The sequence below is a fragment of the Bos indicus x Bos taurus genome, chromosome 22 (genome assembly GCF_003369695.1).
Source record: "Bos indicus x Bos taurus breed Angus x Brahman F1 hybrid chromosome 22, Bos_hybrid_MaternalHap_v2.0, whole genome shotgun sequence".
NCBI classification, from domain to species: domain Eukaryota; kingdom Metazoa; phylum Chordata; class Mammalia; order Artiodactyla; family Bovidae; genus Bos; species Bos indicus x Bos taurus.
Genome location: NC_040097.1, coordinates 54,284,330 through 54,306,081, shown reverse-complemented (window position 1 = coordinate 54,306,081; position 21,752 = coordinate 54,284,330). Strand labels below are relative to the sequence as shown.

Below are 21,752 nucleotides of genomic sequence, written 5' to 3'. Positions count from 1 at the left end.
AAGCACTTTTATGTCAATCCTATCTTGTGAGAAAAATGTGAGAAAAAAAAAATGTAGAGTTTTGGCTTTCAATACTCTTTTCCTGAATTTCAGCTCACTGCAAGGGTATCACAGAAAGTGATGTTTAACAAAAAGTTCAGTTACAGGAAACTCCAAGTTAATTAAATGACTAAAACAGTGTTACAATGCACTTTGGGCCAAGGTTTCAAGGGCAGACTTCTCACAAAAAGGAAAAAGGCGCAGATTAGCTGGGAGAATAAAAATGACCACAAGAATATTGCTAGTATCAAAAGTGACAAAACTGCTAGTGTAAAAAGTGACAAAACGCAATATGATACAGATACAGATAAATAAGTGTGCAACAATACTCTCCCAACAGCATTCTCAGCACACACTGGCTTTCGTCCTGCTCCATTTTTTAGGGCTCAATCCATGAAATGAGTCAGCTGGAACACGTACACAGTAAAGCTCTGTAAAGTTCGCCCAAGTTCACCAAAGGGGTCGGGAGGCCCATTTTTAAGGTATTAGTAATAGGGTGGAACTCAGCTACATAAGAATCCCAGAAGCAAAATGCATTCAAAACATGCGATCCCACTTCACCCAAAGTCCACACTCTGATTTGGGAGTGTGGATTTGGGAGGCCTCCCTGGCAATTAAGACTCCGGCCAGAGCTTCCTAAGACTCACAGGGTCCAAGAGCCCCCTCAGCCTGTCCTGGGAGCCCGAATGAAGACAGGACAGGACAGACATGGAAAGATCTTCCGAAGGACTGCAGGAGGCAAGAGACGAGGCTGTGAGAGCTCTGAACACACAGCCCGAAAAAGTGCCTGCTTCTGACCAGGAAAAACCCACCAAACATCATCTACTCACAGAAAGAGATGCCACCCAACGCTGGGCGAGAAAATCGCTAACGACAGCACAGGGGCCCTTCCCAGGGAAGGCCAGGGCTAGAGAGAGCGAACAGGAATAATGCTGAGCAATGACTGCCTTGCAGTGGAATGCGTGGCTGCTTTACCCTGAGGCAAAGCCCTCAGTGATCTCATCTATAAAATGAGGGGGGAGAAGGTCTCCAAGTTCCTTCCAGGGCGGTGAAAAGAAAGCAAGCCCCAGAGTCAGACCAATCCTGACTCCCCAACTTACCAGCAAGGCCATGTAGGTCACTCTGTGCCTCAGTTTCTACACCTGCAAAATAGAGATCCCACCTGCAACAGTCAGGGATAGATTTGGCTGTGAACAGTGGCTTAAAAATGAGGCTTATTATGCCCATCATAAAAAATTCCAGAAGATAGTAGCCCAGGATTTGTGAGGTGATCAACTGAGGCTTCCCAGGTGACTCAGATGGTAAAGAATCTGCCTGCAACGCAGGAGACCTTGGTTCAATCCCCGGGTCAGGAAGATCCCCTGGAGAAGGGAATGGCAACCCACTCCGGTATTCTTGCCTAGAGAATTCCATGGACAGAGAAGCCTGGCAGGCTACAGTCCATAGGGTCGCACAGAGTCAGACACAACTGATCAACCAACACTTTCACTTTTCTGATCAACAAAGTCCTCAGAGGTGTCTTCTGTCTTTATGGCCTTCATTCAAGTTGCCTAAAGACTCAAGATGACTGCTGCAATTCCAGACATCATGTCTATATTCCAGTTTTGGCCACATGTCTTTATTTTAAGAAGAAAGGGGAAAAAGGGGGAAAGGTACAAAAGGAAGTTCCAGGAAACTATTATGTGACAACTCTGTTCCCCTGTAAGGGGGACTGTGCGGTGCAAAGATAGTTTTCTCAAGGATAAAGCACGTATACAGCTAAAAACTAGGGATCTATGACTATAGAAGGGAAGGCTGGATAGATCTGTAGCACCTCTTATCTCATGTTAAGGATTAAATTGTAAATCTAAAGCATCCAAGGGCCCCTGGGCCCACAAAGGTATCCCGTCTGATTCTGGTAGCACTGACATTTTATGACCTGTGGTGTCGGTGGCTTGAGAGTCCTTCAGGAAGCAGGTTTTTCCAACACAATCTACTTTTACCATTTGGTCTTTGGCCACAGCCTACATACCACCTGAGTTCCAGCCGTACCAAACCATCTCCCTCACTCCACACTTCCCAACCTTTGTACCCACAGAGCTTCTACCAGGGAAGCCCTCCCCAAGCCCCAGGCTGCACAATGAACCCCTCTGTTCAATACCCTAGGTCTCCCCTCACCTGCTTGTCTGCTATCCCCAGGTGGAGATGGGGCTCTCCCCTGGAGCTTCTTCTCGGGTAGCATCACCACCACCCACCACCCCATATCATAAAAAAGTGTTAGTTGCTCAGTCGTGTCCAACTCTTAGCAAGCCCATGAACTGTAGCCCACCAGGCTCCTCTGTCCATGAGATTCTCCAGGCAAGAGTACTGGAGTGGGTAGCCATTCCTTTTCCATGTGCCATGCCCTATTCTAAGCCCTTTACATGAAGTTTGGCCGCTGATCCCAACAACCCTATGACACACTCACTGTAACATCCCCATTTTACAGATGAAGAAATCAAGGCACAGAGAGGTTAAATAGCTGGTCAAGGCCACACAGGTATTAATCGTCAACAGCAAGGTTGGGATGCAAGCCCAGGCTGCTGGACCGCAGAATCCTTACCCTTAGCCACAACACTCAGCTGCCCCGACTACCTGAGTAAGGGGTCCACACGTCATTTCAGACCAAGGATGGTCAAACCACAGCCTATAGGCTAAATCCAGCCCACCACCTGTTTTTGTAAACAAAGTTTTATTGGAACATAGACACACCCGCTTGTTTACAATGGAAGAGTAGAGGAGTTGCCATGGAGACTGTGGAGCCCACAAAGCCAGATATTAACTGTCTGACCCTTTATGGGAAAAGTCTGCCACCCCTGATACAGGCTGCCAGCCCTGTAAGGCAGGACCTGTGCTGTTTTCTTTCGTCTCTCACATCTCACATGGCATTTATTTATTTTTAACTGAAGCATGGTTAATGTACAATGCGTGTTAATTTCTGTGTACAGTAAAGTGATTCAGTTAAACATACATATATTCTTTTGCATGGTCTTTTGCATTATGGTTTATTGCAGGATACTGAATCTAGTTCCCTGTGCTATCCAGTAGGACCTTGTTGTGCATCCATCCTGCATGTAAGAGTTTGCATCTGCTGATCCCAGGCTCCCAGTCGCTCCCCTCGTCTCCCGCTGGCAACCACAAGTCCATGTCTGTGAACCTGTTTCGGTTTTTTTTTTCCTGTTTCGGTTTTGTAAATTTGTCCATTTGTGTCATATTTTAGATGCCACATATAAGGGTATCATACAGTATTTGTCTTTCCCTGTCTGACTGACTTCATCTTGAGGTCCATCCCTGTTGTTGCGAATGGCATTATTTCATTCTGTTTGATGGCAAAGATTCCATCATGTATATGTACCAAATCTTTATCCATTCAACTGCTGACAGACATTTAGGTTGTTTCCATGTCTTGGCTCTTCTGAACAGTGCTGCCAATGAGCAGTGGGGTGCACGCATCTTTTTGAATTAGAGTTTTCTCTGGCTATACTGCACGGCATTTGGCATATACACACAAGGCCCTCAGTAAGTACGTGGGTGTGAACCTTCCGTCAGGCCTAACTACACACAGAGAGGTGTGTGCGTGTCTGGGGGCTGCAGCCCCCAGCTCACGCAGGACTTGGAAAGTCTCCCACTTCTGTCTAGACTCTAGTTAGCAACAAAGGGCCCAGGAAAACCTTCGTGGTGGCATTCCCTGCACGGTTCACAGCCCACCACAGTTCTGATGACGTGACCATCACCGGGATGCACCTATCACCTAATCCACCTAACTCCTCTGGACCAAGGGACTCACACAGAGCACCGAGTCCCACCTGCACTTGGGAGAACCTGAATCCCATGGCGTCCTGGGCGGTTCCCAGTCCCTGCTCGTGGTTCACCGGCCACGTGACCAGCACTGCCTAAACACTTAACACATCCTGGGAAAGAGGTACTAAAAACCGATGCTGGGGACTTCCCTGGCGGTTCAGCAGTCAAGAAGCTGCCTGCCAACGCAGGGGACATAGGATTGACTCCTGCTCTAAAAAGACTCCACCTGCCTCAGGGCAACTAAGCCTGTGCCCCTGCGCTCTAGAGCCTGCAAGCCACAACTACTGAGCCCAGGTGCCCTGACTATTGAAGCCCACACGCCCTAGAGCCTGTGCTCCGCCAACAAGAGAAGCCACCACAAAGAGAAGCTCACGTACCACAGCTAGAGAGTAGCCCCCACTTACTGAATCTAGAGGAGACCTGTGCACAGCAACGAAGACCCAGTGCAGCCGAAAAAAAAAAAAAAAAATGATGTCGGGGCCTTTCAACTTGTTATATTTTCATCAAAAGATTTCTAGAAAGGGACCAAACCACATACAAACACATTCCTCTGAAAACTACCGCCCAACGTGAACAAGTTATTCATGACTCAAATGCCTTCAAAGAACAGAATCGTGCACATTTCCTGATTGCAGTGCTGTTCTTGGTATCATTGTACAAGGCACAAATACAGCATTGGGTTGTGACCAAATCCCATCAAGTCTGGGTTATCAACCAGCAAATTCTGGATGGCTTTCTTTCTAATTCTGTCTTGGCCAGCCCCGAAACTCATCAGGAGCCACCCAGAGGAAACATGCAGAGAGCCTCCCATGTTTCCAGCACAACCATCTCAATCCTGCTTTCAGGACACAAAGGCCGTCTCTCCTCTCCTCCCAGGGTTCTCAAACTGCTGTCTGATGGGACACACCCTGCCAGGCCATGTGATGGACAGCCAGTGGAGACCAGCATCCACTACACAGATAAAACCGCTTGTCACCTGCCCCAGCGCAGGGGGAGGAAGGTCTGAGAAATACCTGTATACTGGGTCTAAAGTGGCCACCAACTCAGCCCCAGGTTCCACCAAGTCACCCACTGGTCTAAAGCACGTGTGTCTGTTAAGTCGTTCAGTTGTGTCCAACTCTTTGCAATCCCATGGACTACAGCCCACCAGGCTCCTGTGTGTGTGTGCATGTGTATGTGTGTGTATGTGTATGTATGTGTGTGTGTTAGTCATTCAGTCATGTCTGACTCTTTGCGATCCCATGGACTGTAGCCCATCAGGCTCCTCTGTCCATGGAATTTCCCAGACAAGGATACTGGAGTGGGTAACCATTCCCTTCTTCAGGGAATCTTCCCAACCCAGAGATTGAACCTGGCTCTCCCATGTTGCAGGCAGATTCTTTACTCTCTGAGCCACCAGGGAAGCCCCCTACAATACTGGACTCCTAGAAAATAAACTATTGTATGCCAGGCCTGATGCTGGGCCCGATGCCTGCAGGAGCTCACAGCAATGCTACAAGGCTGGCATCACGCACAGAGGAGGAAACCAGGCTCCACAGAGGTAAGCGAATTGCCAAGGTCATGCAGCAAAAACGAGGAAAAGCTGGACTGGCAAGGGGGTCTAAGCATGTCACCAGCCTGTGGTCCTGCAGGCTGTCCCCTCAGAAGCAAGGTGACTCCAGGAGAAGGAGGCAGTCTCAGGTTCCAAAAGTTCCCAAGAGGCATCACAGAAGGTGTCCGGGACAGGGAGTGACCCACTCACTTATACACTGATAGTGGGGGTGGAGAACGATCCAGCCATTCTAAGTTTCTACACGTACCTCTCCTAGGAACCTGCGATTCCAATCCCAGTACTGACCCAAGAGAAATGAAGCTCACGTCCACACACAGACTTGTACACGAACAGCAGCTTGGTTCGTAACAGCCAAAAACTGGAAACCACCCAAACATCCACCTATGAGTACACAGATAAGCAAACTGTGGTATATTCACAAGTACACTACGACTCAACAACAGAAAGAAATCCAGTATAAATGACTGATGCGGCGGCAAAGAGGACCAAACTCAGATCTTTCTGAGTTAAACAGACCAGACTCTGAAAAGGATAAGCTCTAATGGTTCCACCCACTGATACATAAAGCCCAAAGAGACAAAACGAATTCATGGTGATAAAAATCAGAAATAGATTGCAAGGGAAGGGGAATGGACTGGAAAGAAGCACAAGGAACCTTCCTGAGGGGATGGAAATGTTCTGTACCTTTTGAAGCAGTGGTCATATGCTATAAACAAGTATCAAAATTCAAATGGAACATCTAAGATAATCGTATTGTATGTTTATTAGGACTTGAAAAAGAAGCCTTTGGACTAATGAGTCATTCTGATGATAAAATGGAAAGCACAGATTATTACCTGTATTCTTCCAAAACTAACTGCTCAATTAGTACTTAAAGAAACCCCAAAGAAACTCTGATTGGCCCGTCAAAGGAAATTAGGTTTACTCATGGGTATTAGAAACAATTTTCCACACAATATTACCTACTTAATACTTGCCCGAGAGCTCTGTCCAGGCAGACAGAGATGAATGAGCCCACCAATCTGGCCTAACAAGCCCACTTACACTCATGACAGCAGCCTGTGTCCTTCCCTGAAAGAGATGGCTGTCTCTATGGCAACCAGTGGAAGGTAGGCACGGTGGACAGAGAAGGGAGCCAAAGAGCTTAAGAACCACTTTGGACTCATGACTGCGGGAATGCCATTCCCTACCCCCAAGATGTTCACATCCTAATTCCTGGAACCTGTGACTGTTAATTTATATGGCAAAGTTTTTGGCACAGGCTAACTTGCTTCAGTCGTGTCTGACTCTTTGCGACCCTAACGACCCTAGCCTGGAAGGCTCCTCTGTCCATGGGATTCTCCAGGCAAGAATACTGGAGTAGGTTGCCATGCACTCCTCCAGGGGATCTTTCTGACCCAGGGATCAAACCCTTGTCTCTTATGTCTCCTGCACTGGCAGGCAGGTTCTTTCCCACTAGAGCCACCTGGGAAATCCTAATGGCAGACTGATTAACTTAAGGATCTTGAGATGAAGGGATTCTTTAAGCAGACCCCAAACACATTCATAGGAATCCTTCTAACAGGGAGGCAGAGGGAGATGTGACACACAGAGAGGAGAAGGAAACACGAAGACAGAGGCAGAAATGGGAGTGATGCAGTTACGAGCCAAGGAATGCTGGCAGTCACCAGAAGCTGGAAGAAGCAAGAAGAACTTTCCCTGAGAGTATCCGGCGGGAGCACGGCCTTGCCAACACCCTGACTTACATCCAGTGAAACTAATCTCAGACTTCTGGCCTCCAGAACCATGAAAAAATACATTTCTATTGTTTCAAGTCACCAAGTTTGTGGTCATTTTTTATAAGAGCCATAAGAAAACTAACACAGACTGGAAGCCTTAAAGTCATATTGCTTCTGCCAGCAGTCCACATTCCCCCAGTATCAACTCCAATGTCTGAGAAATTAATTTATTATTTTAAAATTAATGAAAGCTTGTTTCTTAAGACAAAATGTCATAGAGACTTCCCTAGTGGTCCAGTGGATATGACTCCATGCTCCCAACACAGGGGGGCCAGGGTTCAATCCCTGGCCAGGGAACTAGACCCTGCAAGCTGCCACTGAAGAGTTTACACGCAGCAACTCGAGAGTCTGCACGCCACAGCGAAGACAGAAGACCCCACGTGCTGCAACTGAGACCCAGCACTGCCAAATACACAGATAAAAATAAATATTTTAAAAAAGGAAAACATCACAGACCATCTCATGACCATGGGACAGGTAAAGATTTCCTTAACAGGGCTCAAAAAGAACCCAACAAAAAGGGAAAACATTGACAATGTGACTATGTTAAAATTTAGAATTTGTGTTTATCAAGACACTAGTAAGAGAGGAACTCGCAAACCATGGCATGAAAGAAGCTGCTTTCTCTGTATATAGAACACCTGTGCCCACGTGTGCAGAAACCTATCAGTGAACTCAGACCCAGAATACACAGGAAATTCCACAATTTAATAAGAAAAAAAGCAGATATTAGAAAGCTAATAACTTCATTAGCCATCAGAAAGGGCAAATTAAAACCACAAGGAGATACCGACACACACCCACCAGATTGGCTACGACGAGAACAGACAATGTCAAGTATGGATGAGTCTGTGGAGCACCTAGAACTCGCTCACATTTCTGGTGGCATACTAACAGACACAACCACTCTGGAAAACTCTCTGGATGCCTCTCGTGAGTGGGACATCTGTAACACCTCCACACCTAGGTACCCACCCACAGACAGGTATGCGTGTATTTCCCACAACTATTCATATGAGCCCCAAAACTGGGAGGAACTCAAATGTCAACCTATAATAGGTACAAATATATTTTGTACATTCATACAACGGAATACCAAACAGCAGTGGAAATAAAGAGACCACAACATGAATGGGGCTAAGAAGCCAGACATAAAAGATCACATTACAATATGAAATTAAAAAATAGGCCTAATAATATATGGTATTGGGAGTCAGAATAGTGGCACCTACAGGGGCCGGGGATGACAGTAAGGGATGGGATGAAGGGGCTGCTTTTTCTTGATCTGGTTGTGTGTGAAAATTCACTGAACTACGTATTTTTATGAGTTGTGTATTTTCTGAACGAATATATAAGACTTCAAATTTACCCTCAAAAATTCAGTTATTCAGAGATTATGTGGAAAGGTATGGGCAGCTTTCCTTTTCTCGATAATATTTTCAAACTGCAAAATGGATGCACGTTCACCTTAGGGGGAAAAAATAATGGGAAAAAAGAGAAGGAAAATCATGCTCACCATTCAGGGTGTGTGTGCAAGCATGCACATGCATGTGCATGTGTGTGTGTGTTAGTCACTCAGTTGTGTTCGACTCTGCGACCCCATAGACTGTAGCTATGCCAGGCTCCTCTTGCCATGGAATTTTTCAGGCAAGAATACTGGAGTGGGCTGCCACATCTTCCTCCAGGGGCTCTTTCTGAGCCAGAGATCGAACCTGGGTCTCCTGCACTGCAGGCAAATTATTTACCATCTGAGCCACCAGGGAAGCCCACTGGGTATAAATATCAAATACATGTTCACTTTAAATAAGGCAGGGGTGAGAGGACAGCCAATCCCACAGAAGGTGATTAACATATGGCATACATTACATATATCATATATAATGTATTATATACATGTATGTGTATAGTACAAATCATATACAATATAATGTTGTCATCACCAGTTGTGTCGGACTCTTTGCAGCCCCATGGACTGCAGCATGCCAGGCCTCCCTGTCCCTCACCATCTCGTGGAGTTTGCCCAAGTTCATGTCCACTACATTAGTGATGCCATCCAGCCATCTCATCCTCTTATGCCCTCTTCCCCTTGTATACATTATATAGGATAATATGCTATGCATATATTATTATATATTTTATACATATATAGTTGTATATATTACAATATAATACATAAATATAATCAGCAGCTTTGTGATCTGAGCAATCATCTTTTATAATTATTGTCAATGAAGCCATCTAAGGTCCCTAAACAATGTGAGTGGGGCCTCAGAACAATCTGACAACCCAGACAGCAAGACGTGCAAATCCTTCGGAGCACAAGGAGACGAGACCATTAAACCAGAACAGTGATTTTCAACCCTGGTATCTCCACCAACTGTCTCTAAAACTACTGGAATTCTCGAAAAGCATTCATTTTAATGCAGTATTACTTTTGAGGTCAATATATGCCCCTACTGACTTTGCTAAATGGACCAAGTGACCCCAAAACCCTGGGAAATCATGCCAGAGGCTACACACTGTCTTCTCAAAGTCTGTTAATACAGATCGAGTGAAAAGCAAGCCCTGGATATCTGGTTCCTAAAGGTCCACCTTGGGTGGGTGGTCATGGGTCTGAGGTCAGGATGGGCATGTCTGCTGATGACATGTTGCAGAGAAGAGGGCAAACGATAAACATACTAACTCAAGGACGAGGCTTTAAGCTGGTAGAGCATTAAGAATTGCAAGAACAGTGGTAAACGCTGGCCAAAATAGAACTAAATCCTGGCTTGTCTTTTCTGTCATTCATTTACTTGCTAACTCATTTGGTAATACTTACTGAACCCTTATTATATGCCACGTCCTATTCTAGACTCTAGGGATACAGCAGTGAACAAGACAGGCAAAATTACTCTCTGTCCTCAGGGAGTTAATACCAAGTGCAGAAAGACAAAAGAGTAAAATACAGAGCATGTCAGCTGGTGGTAAGGGTTGAGGAGGAGAAAAAGCGTGAAAGGGAGATGGGGTTTAGAGGCTGGAGGAGGAAGGAAGTCACTTCCGACAGAAACGTAAATGCCTGGTTCCAAGTTTTAAATGACCTCTTGCCCCTCAAAGAACCCATCATCTTCTCTGCAAAGAACTCTGTGATAATTATGCAAATGGGACCCCAGAGCCATCACAGCATTCAAAAAAGAGACCAAGAGTTTTATGGACCGGAAAGGGTCCGCTAAAGTAGGGGCAAACTGAAGATCCAAAAACAGCTCCTTCTTGAGATCCTGAACTATTCTCAGCCCCTTACACATCAGGTCTTCATTTAATCCCCACACTGAACTAAGGAAAAGAGCAGAGGTTACACCATCTTCAACATTTAAGCAAGCAGGAAAGCGGAAGCCCAGGGCAATTACGGAACTGGCCCAAGGCAACAGGTGTGCTCAGTACTGAGGTCAGGACTTGACCCAGAGTCCGCACTGCTCTAACTGTCCAAATGCATGTCCACTGGCCTGAGGTTTTCATATGCCAGCACTCGTCCACTTCATCCCATTCAAGATTTGCCTTTCAGTGTTTTCCTGAGTTCTTACAACCTCACCAATCACCCAAGAAAGAATTAGAGGCTGACTCCACATTTGCAGTCTTTTTTCCTCCAAATATCAAAAACTGAATGGCGATGAAAGCCCTCAAATATTTAAACATCACTTCCCAGATCTAATGAGAAATTATTTCCCCTAAAACACTAGAAGCTAAAACCAACCCCAGAGCAGTTCCGTTCTGGCCAAAGACTAAACTCAGCCTTAGGGCAAATGAGAGTCCATACTGTATCCTTGCTTGATCTACCCTTCTCAAACTGAACAGAAGCAAACAGAACTCCTGAGTGTCCCCTATCCTACGCACAGGCAGGTGCGTCCCCTGTGACCCTGGGATCCATGAAGGATGCCTCAGCCTCCCAGCCTACATACTCAAGAAGAGAACATTAAAAAAAAAAAAGTAAAACTGAATCACTTTGCTGTACACCTGAAACTAACACAACACTGTAAATCAACTATATTTCAATTTTAAAAAAGTTTAAGCTATCCTTGGCCCCTCTTGCTTTCTCACCTCAGCATCCAACCCCTCAGCAATGTCCCTCCTCCCCACTCCAAATGTGTCCCTTTCTGCATTTCCCTTGTCCCCACCGTCCAGGCCCCCAGCATCTCTTGCCTGGACCGCCATGCTGCGCTCCTGTCTGCTTCCTGACCTGCTCCTGAAAATCTCATCTCCACACAGGAGCCAGAGTGAGCTCTTGAAAGTTGCAGACCGGGTCACCTCCCTGCCTAAAATCCTTCTGTCAAACTGTAACAGTCTTCAATCTTTCCCCTGCCTACAAGGCCACGTATGATATGGCATCTGCCTGACTCTCCCCAGTCTCTGGGGTTTACTCTCCCCGTGGTACACTCATTCCATATGAAACTCAAAAAGTGGGTGAAAAGATTGTGCACTAGATTAAAATGTGAATATCAGCAAAGACATTAGATCCACACAAATTTCCACAAATACATGCCTTTATTTCACCATCTTTTATATATACATATATATGTATATATGTATATATATATATGATATATGCATCATATATATGTGAGAAGGAAATGGCAACCCACCGTAGTATTCTTGCCTGGGAAATCCCATGGACAGAGAAGCCTGGCGGGCAAAGGAGCGCGTGGGATCACAAAGAGTTGGATATGACGAACACTTTCACACTTTCATAAATGTATATGTGCCATGCCCTGTTGCTCGTGGGATCCTAATTTCCCAAACCGGAATCGAACCCAGGCCCACAGCAGTGGAAGCATGGAATCCAAACCACTGGACCACCAGCAAATTCCCTAAATATATTTTTAATCTATGAGCACCTACCTCCTTCTGAAACTGTGTTCATTTGTTAGAGGTATTTACACTTTAATGGGGCTTCCCAGGTGGTGCTCATGGTAAGGAACCCACCTGCCAATGCAGGCAGTGTGAGACAAGGATTTGATCTCTGAGTCAGGAAGATCCCCTGGAGCAGGGCATGGCAACCCACTCCAGTATTCTTGTCTGGAGAATCCCATGGACAGAGGAGCCTAGTGGGGCTACAGTCCATGGGGTTGCACAGAGTCGGACATGACTGAAGCAAGTTAGAATACATGCACTTTTTAATGCCATCCTACAAATCTCTACCATGCTATAATGTCTGAAATATTTTCTTCAAAGAACTATACTAATGCATTATAGAAACTCCTTCCTTTGGCCCATTTTTTGATTGGGTCATTTATTTTTCTGGAACTGAGCTGCAGGAGTTGCTTGTGTATTTTTGAGGTTAGTTCTTTGTCAGTTGCTTCATTTGTTATTATTTTCTCCCATTCTGAAGGCTGTCTTTTCATCTTGCTTAGAGTTTCCTTTGTTGTGCAAAAGCTTTTAATTTTAATTAGGTCCCATTTGTTTATTTTTGTTTTTATTTCCAATATTCTGGGAGGTGAGTCGTAGAGAATCCTGCTGTGATTTATGTCGGAGAGTGTTTTGCCTATGTTCTCCTCTAAGAGTTTTACAGTTTCTGGTCTTACGTTTAGATCCTTAATCCATTTTGAGTTTATTTTTGTGTATGGTGTTAGAAAGTGTTCTAGTTTCATTCTTTTACAAGTGGTTGACCAGTTTTCCAAGCAGCACTTGTTAAAGAGATTGTCTTTTCTCCATTGTATATTCTTTCCTCCTTTGTCAAAGATAAGGTGTCCATACGTGCATGGATTTATCTCTGGGCTTTCTATTTTGTTCCATTGATCTATATTTCTGTCTTTGTGCCAGTACCATACTGTCTTAATGACTGTGGCTTTGTAGTAGAGCCTAAAGTCAGGCAGGTTGATTCCTCCAGTTCCATTCTTCTTTCTCAAGATCACTTTGGCTATTCGAGGTTTTTTGTATTTCCATACAAATTGTGAAATTATTTGTTCTAGCTCTGTGAAAAATACTGTTGGTAGCTTGATAGGGATTGCATTGAATCTATAGATTGCTTTGGGTAATATACTAATTTTCACTATATTGATTCTTCCAATCCATGAACATGGTATATTTCTCCATCTATTAATGTCCTCTTTGATTTCTTTCACCAGTGTTTTATAGTTTTCTATATATAGGTCTTTAGTTTCTTTAGGTAGATATATTCCTAAGTATTTTATTCTTCTCGTTGCAATGGTGAATGGAATTGTTTCCTTAATTTCTCTATTTTCTCATTATTAGTGTATAGGAATGCAAGGGATTTCTGTGTGTTGATTTTATATCCTTCAACTTTACTACGTTCCTTGATTAGCTCTAGTAATTTTCTGGTGGAGTCTTTAGGGTTTTCTATGTAGAGGATCATGTCATCTGCAAACAGTGAGAGTTTTACTTCTTCTTTTCCAATGCGGATTCCTTTTATTTCTTTTTCTGCTCTGATTGCTGTGGCCAAAACTTCCAAAACTATGTTGAATAGTAGTGGTGAAAGTGGGCACCCTTGTCTTGTTCCTGACTTTAGAGGAAATGCTTTCAATACTAAACAGACATTTCTCCAAAGAAGACATACAGATGGCTAACAAACACATGAAAAGACGCTCAACATCACTCATTATCAGAGAAATGCAAATCAAAACCACAAAGAGGTACCATTTCATGCCAGTCAGAATGGCTGCTATCAAAAAGCCTACAAACAATAAATGCTGAAAAGGGTGTGCAGAAAAGGGAACCTTCTTATACTGTTGGTGGGAATGCAAAGTAGTACAGCCACTATGGAGAACAGTGTGGAGATTCCTCAAAAAAACTGGAAATAGAACTGCCATATGACCCAGCAATCCCACTGCTGGGCATACACACTGAGGAAACCAGAAGGGAAAGAGACACGTGTACCCCAATGTTCATCGCAGCACTGTTTATAATAGCCAGGACATGGAAACAACCTAGATGTCCATCAGCAGATGAATGGATAAGAAAGCTGTGGTACATATACACAATGGAGTATTACTCAGCCATTAAAAAGAATACATTTGAATGAGTTCTAATGAAGTGGACAAAACTGGAGCCAATTATACAGAATGAAGTAAGCCAGAAAGAAAAACACCAATACAGTATACTAACATATATGGAATTTAGAAAGGTGGTAACGATAACCCTGTATGTGAGACAGCAAAAGAGACACAGATGTATAGAACAGTCTTTTGGACTCTGTGGGAGAGGGAGAGGGTGGGATGATTTGGAGGAATGGCATTGAAACATGTATAACATCATATAAGAAATGAATCGCCAGGATGCTTGGGGCTGGTGCACTGGGATGACTCAGAAGGATGGTCCGGGGAGGGAGGTGGGGGGGGGGGGGGGTTCAGAATGGGGAACACGTGTATGCCCGTGGCGGATCCATGTTGATGTGTGGTAGAATCAATACAATATTGTAAAGTAATTAGCCTCCAATTAAAATAAATTAATTAAAATAAATAAAGTAAATAAATTTAAATTTAAAAAAAAAGAAACTCCTTCCTGAGGATTTCCCCACCCCACTCCGATTACGTGGCACCCTCTCAGCCAATGACAGCACCAAGTGTCCTGGACGTGCGCTTCTAGGCGAGTCCCACACATGTAGCTTTCCCTCCTGCCATCCCTCTTTATGTCACCGGTCTTGTGTTCTGGCCACAATGCCTTCCTCGGGACGTGCAGATGAGGGTAAGAGCACTACAAATAAATTAAGGCAGAATATGATACTGAATGTTAAAATATAAGCTTTACTTGGGGATGTGCAAGCAGACACCAGAGTAAAAACTGTTGGTGGGTGGCTGGTGTGTTATCAACAGACAGCAGCCTCACCAAGGACTTCATGGCTGGAGATCCATCACTAGCTGCAGACAATTTGGAAAAAAAAAAAAAAAATGCAAAGGAACATGCCATGAGGCCCCCAAATGCAGGGAGCTTGACTCAGCCCAACTACTCACACCAAGGTGTTTCCCCTGGGGGGTGGGTGGTGAGGTTTCCTTCCACTTTTGAATCCTGTGTCCCCCTCCACTATGTGATGAAAAGATGCCTATGTGTTTTGCACACAGCAGGAGCTCCAAAGTAGCTGACCCAATGCCTGGCACATAGTAGGGCCTCCATAAAATAGTTCCTGAATAAATGACTGATAAGTGAATATTTTTCAAAGTTTCCATCTTTGTTCTCTTCCCTGTTCCTTTTCACTGGTCCAGATCCTCCTTTCTAAGACCCCTTGAGGAGGGAGAAGCATGCAGGCACAGCCATCACAGACGTTCTCCGGATCACTGATGCACCCTCAGCCACAGCTGGAAACAAACCCCAACGCTGAGACCCTGACCACTAGGAAGAGACGATGCTTTTGAAGGCAATGGTAGGCTTTGAGACCAATGCGTCTACTGTGGTAAGAACAAACAGTGGCAGCCAGCTATAACCCACAGTAAACAAATTCGATAAAGATGAGACTTCAGCAGTATACACAGTACATTTCACCTGTCTAGCCTGCAATCAAGTATGTGTTGTTGGTGCTGTTATTAGTATTATTATTGTTATAAATTTTGCCTCTTCGCAATCTGGCCTTCAACCTAAATACTCCAGAGGATTTAATTACACAAAAGCATGAGTTACTCCAATTTCCCCTAAATCCACTCCAAAGAACAAATCCTTTAATATACATTGCAGGTAAAATGCCATCCCCAAGTGAAGTAACTAATCCAGGGTAAAAGCTCTGTTGGCCTCATAAATCACTTCAGGGGGGAAAAAAACGGAATTAAAGGTGATTGTCCAACACACAAATCAAATGCTACACAAGCAAGGCACAGCCAGGTACCATTAACAAGGCAATTACCAGGACCTGAAATCAGATTCAGTCCTCTCATCTGTCTTCTCTTTGGCACTCTACCTATTCCCTTTTCAGCTTTCAAGAATTGACACTGGGGCTATTTTGGGAAATAAAAGGATTCAAAAGTTAAGGTGCAGCTTCCACTAACACAGTAGTAGATCCCCAAGGAAACTCTGGGGAAAGTTCTCTGCCTAAAATATCAACTCAGTTTCCTTACTTAGGAAGTCACCCTTCTCCACCTGCAACGCAGGAGACCCTGGTGCAACCCCTGGGTCGGGAAGATCCTCTGGAGAAGGAAATGGCTACCCACTCCAGTATTCTTGTCTGAAGAAGTTCATGGAAAGAGAAGCGTGGCGGGCTACAGTCCGTGGGGTAGCAAAGAGTCCAGACAAAACTGATCCACTAACACTTTCTCCTAGTAGAGCTTCACGTAAATAACTGCCTGCAGTTTCAGCTGGAAACAATCTGAAACTTACACAGGGAGAGACCGCCAAGTACTCTAGTAACTAGCAGAGATAAGCAATAGCTCCCGGGATGTGATGAAAATCTCGCAAGCATCCTTAAGAACCACAAGACCTCATATTCAAGGGCTATTAAGGACCTGACACAGATCTCATCAACAAACTCTCCAAAAAGTCCCATTCTCCTTGCATGAATATTGGTATTTTTGACTTGTTTTTGAAAAACTATACACACACACACACACACACACACCTACACATAAATGCTGTGCCCCGTCTGCTCCTTTCAAGTGTTCCTTACTACCTCGGTCCACACACACCGCGACCCCTTGCCCTGGCACCCCTCCTTCCACGTGTCCCAACTGGGAGAGTAGAGTGAGCAGGCAACTTCAGGAAACACCTTAAGGGAGAAAATAACTTAAACAGCGAACTGCCCATTTCGAAAGGGGAGAGAGTGTCAAAGAAAAAACCACACTAAACTTCCGTCGCAGTGTCTCTCGGCCACCAACTGGGCGGGGGGCTAGCGCGCGCCCCGGAAACTGCCGAGGATAACTGGCTGATTTATGGGGGTGGTGGCGTCTTTAAACAATAAAGTTTTAAATGAACTAGGATGTAGACAGAATTGCTGTGATGGGGCCAGCTCTTACGTACAGGCATCGCGCACGCCCCTCTGCCCCCTACTCTCAGTCCTTCTCCAAGGGTGCCGGAAGCCGCTAGCCTGCAGGGCCCGGGGACCAGCGCGCTCGCCTGTCGCTCCAGTCCCTGCAGGTGCCAAGGCTCTCCTTCCTTCCCCACTACTGCGATGTGGGCCCGGGCTGGGGTCGCGGCGCACCTAGGGTAGCGGGGACGCGTGGTGGGCCCGGGTGCCGAGGCCGCCCCAGCTTGCCGGCGGCGCGATCGCGCGCGCACACTCACACAGAGCAGCGCGCAGGGAGGGGCGGACGGCGGGCGCGTTACCTGTTCTGCCAGCCCTGGAGGAGGTTGGTGTATTTGCTGAGCACGCCCTCGAGCGCCGGCTCCCTCCGCCGGCCGCTGCCCCCGCACGGGCTAGCGGCTACCGAGCCCGGGCTGCTGCGGCTGCCCCCGCCTCCAAGCCCGGCGGCCGCCGACCTGCCGGAGACCCCCCGGCCAGCCAGAGAGCAGGAGGGTGAGGAGCCCGCCGAGGTGGCGCGGCTGCTGCTGCGGCTGCTGCTGTTGCTGCCCCCGCCGCTTTCCGCGCCCTGGGCTGCCCTCTCCATGGTCCGTGCGCGCCCGGGACGCTGGGGCCCGCCGCGGTGGCGGCCCCGGCGCTGGGGCTCCTGGCGCGGCGGCGGCGGCTACAGCTCCGGGAGCCCGGGCCGCGCGTGGCTGCTCCAAATCCCCGGGAAACGCCTGACTCATACAGGAGGAAGAGGAGGAGGAGGCGAGGAGCGCTGGGAAGGAAGCCAAAGGGGCTGGATGCAGCTGCGGCCGCCCCTCCCCCGTCGCGGCCCCGGCCCCTCCCTCCGCACTAGTTTGCCTGGCAAGTTCGGAGCGGGTGGCCGGTTCGGCCAGCCCTCCTCCAGGTCTTCCTTCTCTGCTTTCCAGTCCCCGGGGCCGCTCAGGCCCGGGGCTCGGGGCGCTCTTGAAGCCGATCCGCAGGGTGGGCACGCCCGGAATCCACACCCTGCCGCCCCCTCTCGATGGGAAGGTGCGAAAGGGAATCTCCGCGCGTTACTCCCCACCCCCGCACCCACCTCGGGACCTGGCGGGAGGAGCGGCCCCACCCACTGGGTCCACCCGGATATGGACCCGCCCGGCCTAACACCGGTCACACGCAACTCCTCTCCGTCTTCCGCACCGAGCCTGGGCCGGACACACGTACACGGTCACCTGGACATCGACCTCGCTGGCCGAGAGGAGGAACAGGGCTAGGAGGTCCTCCGGGCTCTCCTGCGCGTCTGGGAGGGGAGGGGAGAAGAAGCCAGGTAAACTCGCCCGGGGCGTTTTCACCCATTGGAGTTATGACAAATGCACAGTGGACACCCGGGCCAGGATTTGAGTGGGGCAAGAGTACTCGGATTCCTGCAAGCGCCTCCTTCAGTTGAGTGTCCTGGACGCAGCTCTGGTCTCACCCTAATCCCTACACTGATGGACACACGTCAACCTAGCCAATCCAACCATATCTGGTGTTATCAAGACAGCACGATGCACTTGGGAATCAGAGGCTCCGAAATGGGTAAGACTGCACGGAAAGCAGGAGAGATCACAGATACCTACAAACAGAGCAAAGTATTCTGTGTATTGATTGTAACTTCTGCCCCCACCCCCAATGGAGGCACACGGAGCTGCAGCTGGGTTTCTAAATCTAAAGTTGAGTTGATGCTCTTCTGCAAAATTAGATGGGTTACACTCTCCACTGCACTCATCATTTTTGTGCATATAAATATCCAGTGCAATCTGGAAGTTTCTAAAAATTACCTAGAAAAGAGCTTTGAGGATCTTACCCTCCCCCAACACACACACACACACACACACACATATAAACACACACACATAAACACACACACACGAAAACAAAAAGATTGATAGGTGGTCCCTATGTAGGAACTCATAACACAGGTAAATAATTCAACAGTTAAAAAATTACTAAATGGAATAGAGTCAGCTCTCATGGGGCCAGTTCTCCAAGCCTGACCCTTTTCTAGCCCCATATCCTTCCAGGAAGCTTTCAAAGGTGGTTCAGTTCTAGAAATTTTCATGGAGAAGCTTCTGGAACTGGTGAGACATGGTTGTGCCCCCAAATAAATTACAATCCCAAGTGTCCACACAGTATAAAAAGAGATAGCCGCGCCCCACCCGCCATGAGACTGCATGGTAGAAAGGACCAAACTTTGAAGCCAGACTGGGCTGAATTCAAATCTATGACCTTGATCAAGTGACCTCTTTAAGCCTTAGTCTTCTCACCTGCAAAAATGGAACTAATGTTACTAGTGGCTGGGATGAGAATGTTTATTTGGTTCAAAATATCATCTCTTCCCATGGGAGGAATATGTTCCCTCCATATGAACCTCAGGCTTGGCCACGGAATTCTTTTGGCCAGTGGACAGAACAGATGTAATAGATGCTACATCCAAACATAAGTCTAAGAGCCATCGTGTGGTTCCACCATCTTTCTCCCCCTCCTACTAGGGGAGCAGTGTGTCTCAGTTCAAGGCTGTCCTTCAAATTGGGTCCTGGATTAAGGAAATGTGTGACAGAGCTGGCCACATGCACAAAATCTTTGCTATCAGCTGCTGAGATTTCAGGAACCATTTTGTTACCACAGCATAACATTGCCTGAGCCAGCTGGTCTGTGTATGAGTGTGTGTGAAGCCCTTCATTGATATGAGGACAGGGAAGTGGGCACATACTGAGCCACATGTCAGTCATTACACCCCTAAACAGCACCCCTCATGGGGGCCTGCCACATGCAGGCTACAAGCAGGGAGGTGCCATCATCTTATTTCATATCACTGAACCTCAGCCACTACCACTTCATCCTACCCAGTCCACCTGTGACTGGATGAGCCACTGCAGCCAAGTTTCACTTTAGACTAAAAAATGAAGACCCTTGAGACAGCCCAGTTGCAGGAGAGAGGAGCTACTGCTGAAAGAAGTAGTCCAGGCCTGTGTCCTAGTCTGTGCAGGCTGCTAGAACAGAATACTACAGACTGGGAGCTTAGAAATGACGGAAATGTATCTCTAACAGTTGTGGAGTCTGGAAGTCCAAGATCAAAGAGCTAGCACAGTCAGGTTCTGCTGAGAACCCTCTTGCAGGCTTCAGATTTCTCATTGTGTCCTCAAGTGGCAGACGGGGCTGGGGAGGTCTGTGCTCTCTTTTATAAGAGCGCTGACCCCACCCTCATGAACTAAGCACCACCCCCCCAAAGGCCCCACCTCCTCATATCATCACATTGGGCATTGGGATTTCAGCCTAGGCATTTGAGGGGACACAGATATCAAACCATAGCAACCAGGATGCACCGAGAGCAGGCCAGCTGTGTGGGATCAGACATGGCCAAGGAGGTAAGTTAGTGGCAAGAGGTGAATGGAACAGATGTGCTGCAAGAAGAAGCAAGACCGTGACCAAGATGGGAGCACACATGTCCCCACTCCTCTCTGCCTCTTCACCAGGCTTGAGCTTCTCGCCCATGGAATTGGGGGTTTTGTTATTATTGTTTTTTTTTAACTGAAGTATAGTCTATTTGGAGGGCTTCCCTGGTAGCTCAGTCAGTAAAGAATCTGCCTGCAGTGCAGGAGACCTGGGTTCGATCCCTGGGTTGGGAAGATCCATTGGTGAAGGAAATGGCAAACCACTCCAGTATTCTTGCCTGGAAAACCCCATGGACAGAGAGGCCTGGCGGGCTACAGTCCATGGGATCGCAAGAGTCGGACACAACTTAGCGACTAAACCACCATAGTCGATGTACAATGCTGGGTTAGTTTCAGGTGATTCAGTTTTACATATATAAACATATTCTTTTTTGCATCCTTTCCATTATGGTTTATTACAGTATATTGAATATTGTTCCCTGTGCTACACAGTAGGGCCTAGCTGTTTATCTATTTTATTGATTTTTGTTATTTATTAATAAATTTATTAATTTATTATTGTATTAATTTTTATTGGCATGTGGTTGCTTTATAATGTTGTGTTAGTTTCCTCTGTATAGGATGTTTGTCTATTTTATATATAGTAGTTTGTATCCACTAACCCTGAACTCCTAATTTATTCCTTTCCCACCCCGTTTTCCCTTTGGTTACCATAAATGTTTTATGTCTTTGAATCTGTTTCTATTTCATAGATAGGTTCATTTGTATCATATTTAGATTCCACATATAAGTGATATCATATGATATTTGTCTTTGTCTGACTTATTTCACTGAGTATGATCACCTCTAGGTCAATCGATGTTGCTGCAAATGGCATTGTTTCATTTATGGCTGCTGCTGCTGCCGCTAAGTCGCTTCAGTCGTGTCCAATTCCATGAGACCCCATAGATGGCAGCCCACCAGGCTACCCCGTCCCTGGGATTCTCCAGGCAAGAACACTGGCGTGGGTTTCCATTTCCTTCTCCAGTGCATGAAAGTGAAAAGTGAAAGTGAAGTCGCTCAGTCCTGTCCGATTCTTTGCGACCCCATGGACTGTAGCCCACCAGGCTCCTCCATCCATGGGATTTTCCAGGCAAGAGTACACTTATGGCTGAGTAATATTCTATTGTGTATGTGTGTGTATGTATGTATGTATATATATATACCATGCCTTTTTCTCCATTCACCTGTTGATGGAC

General features: G+C 46.5%; 1 protein-coding gene across 2 annotated transcripts in view; it reads right to left on the bottom strand.

The window, feature by feature from the left end:
• Positions 1-19,339, bottom strand: part of OSBPL10 (oxysterol binding protein like 10) — a 343,241-nt gene extending 323,902 nt beyond the window's left edge. The window contains exon 1 of one of the 2 annotated variants that reach the window (XM_027522264.1): positions 17,419-19,339. In XM_027522264.1, the coding sequence (XP_027378065.1) occupies positions 17,419-17,699 (281 nt within the window). In that variant the 5' untranslated portion in view covers positions 17,700-19,339. The remainder of the gene's footprint in view (positions 1-17,418) is intronic. The other variant, XM_027522266.1, reaches the window with a different exon arrangement.
• Positions 19,340-21,752: the final 2,413 nt, after the last annotated feature.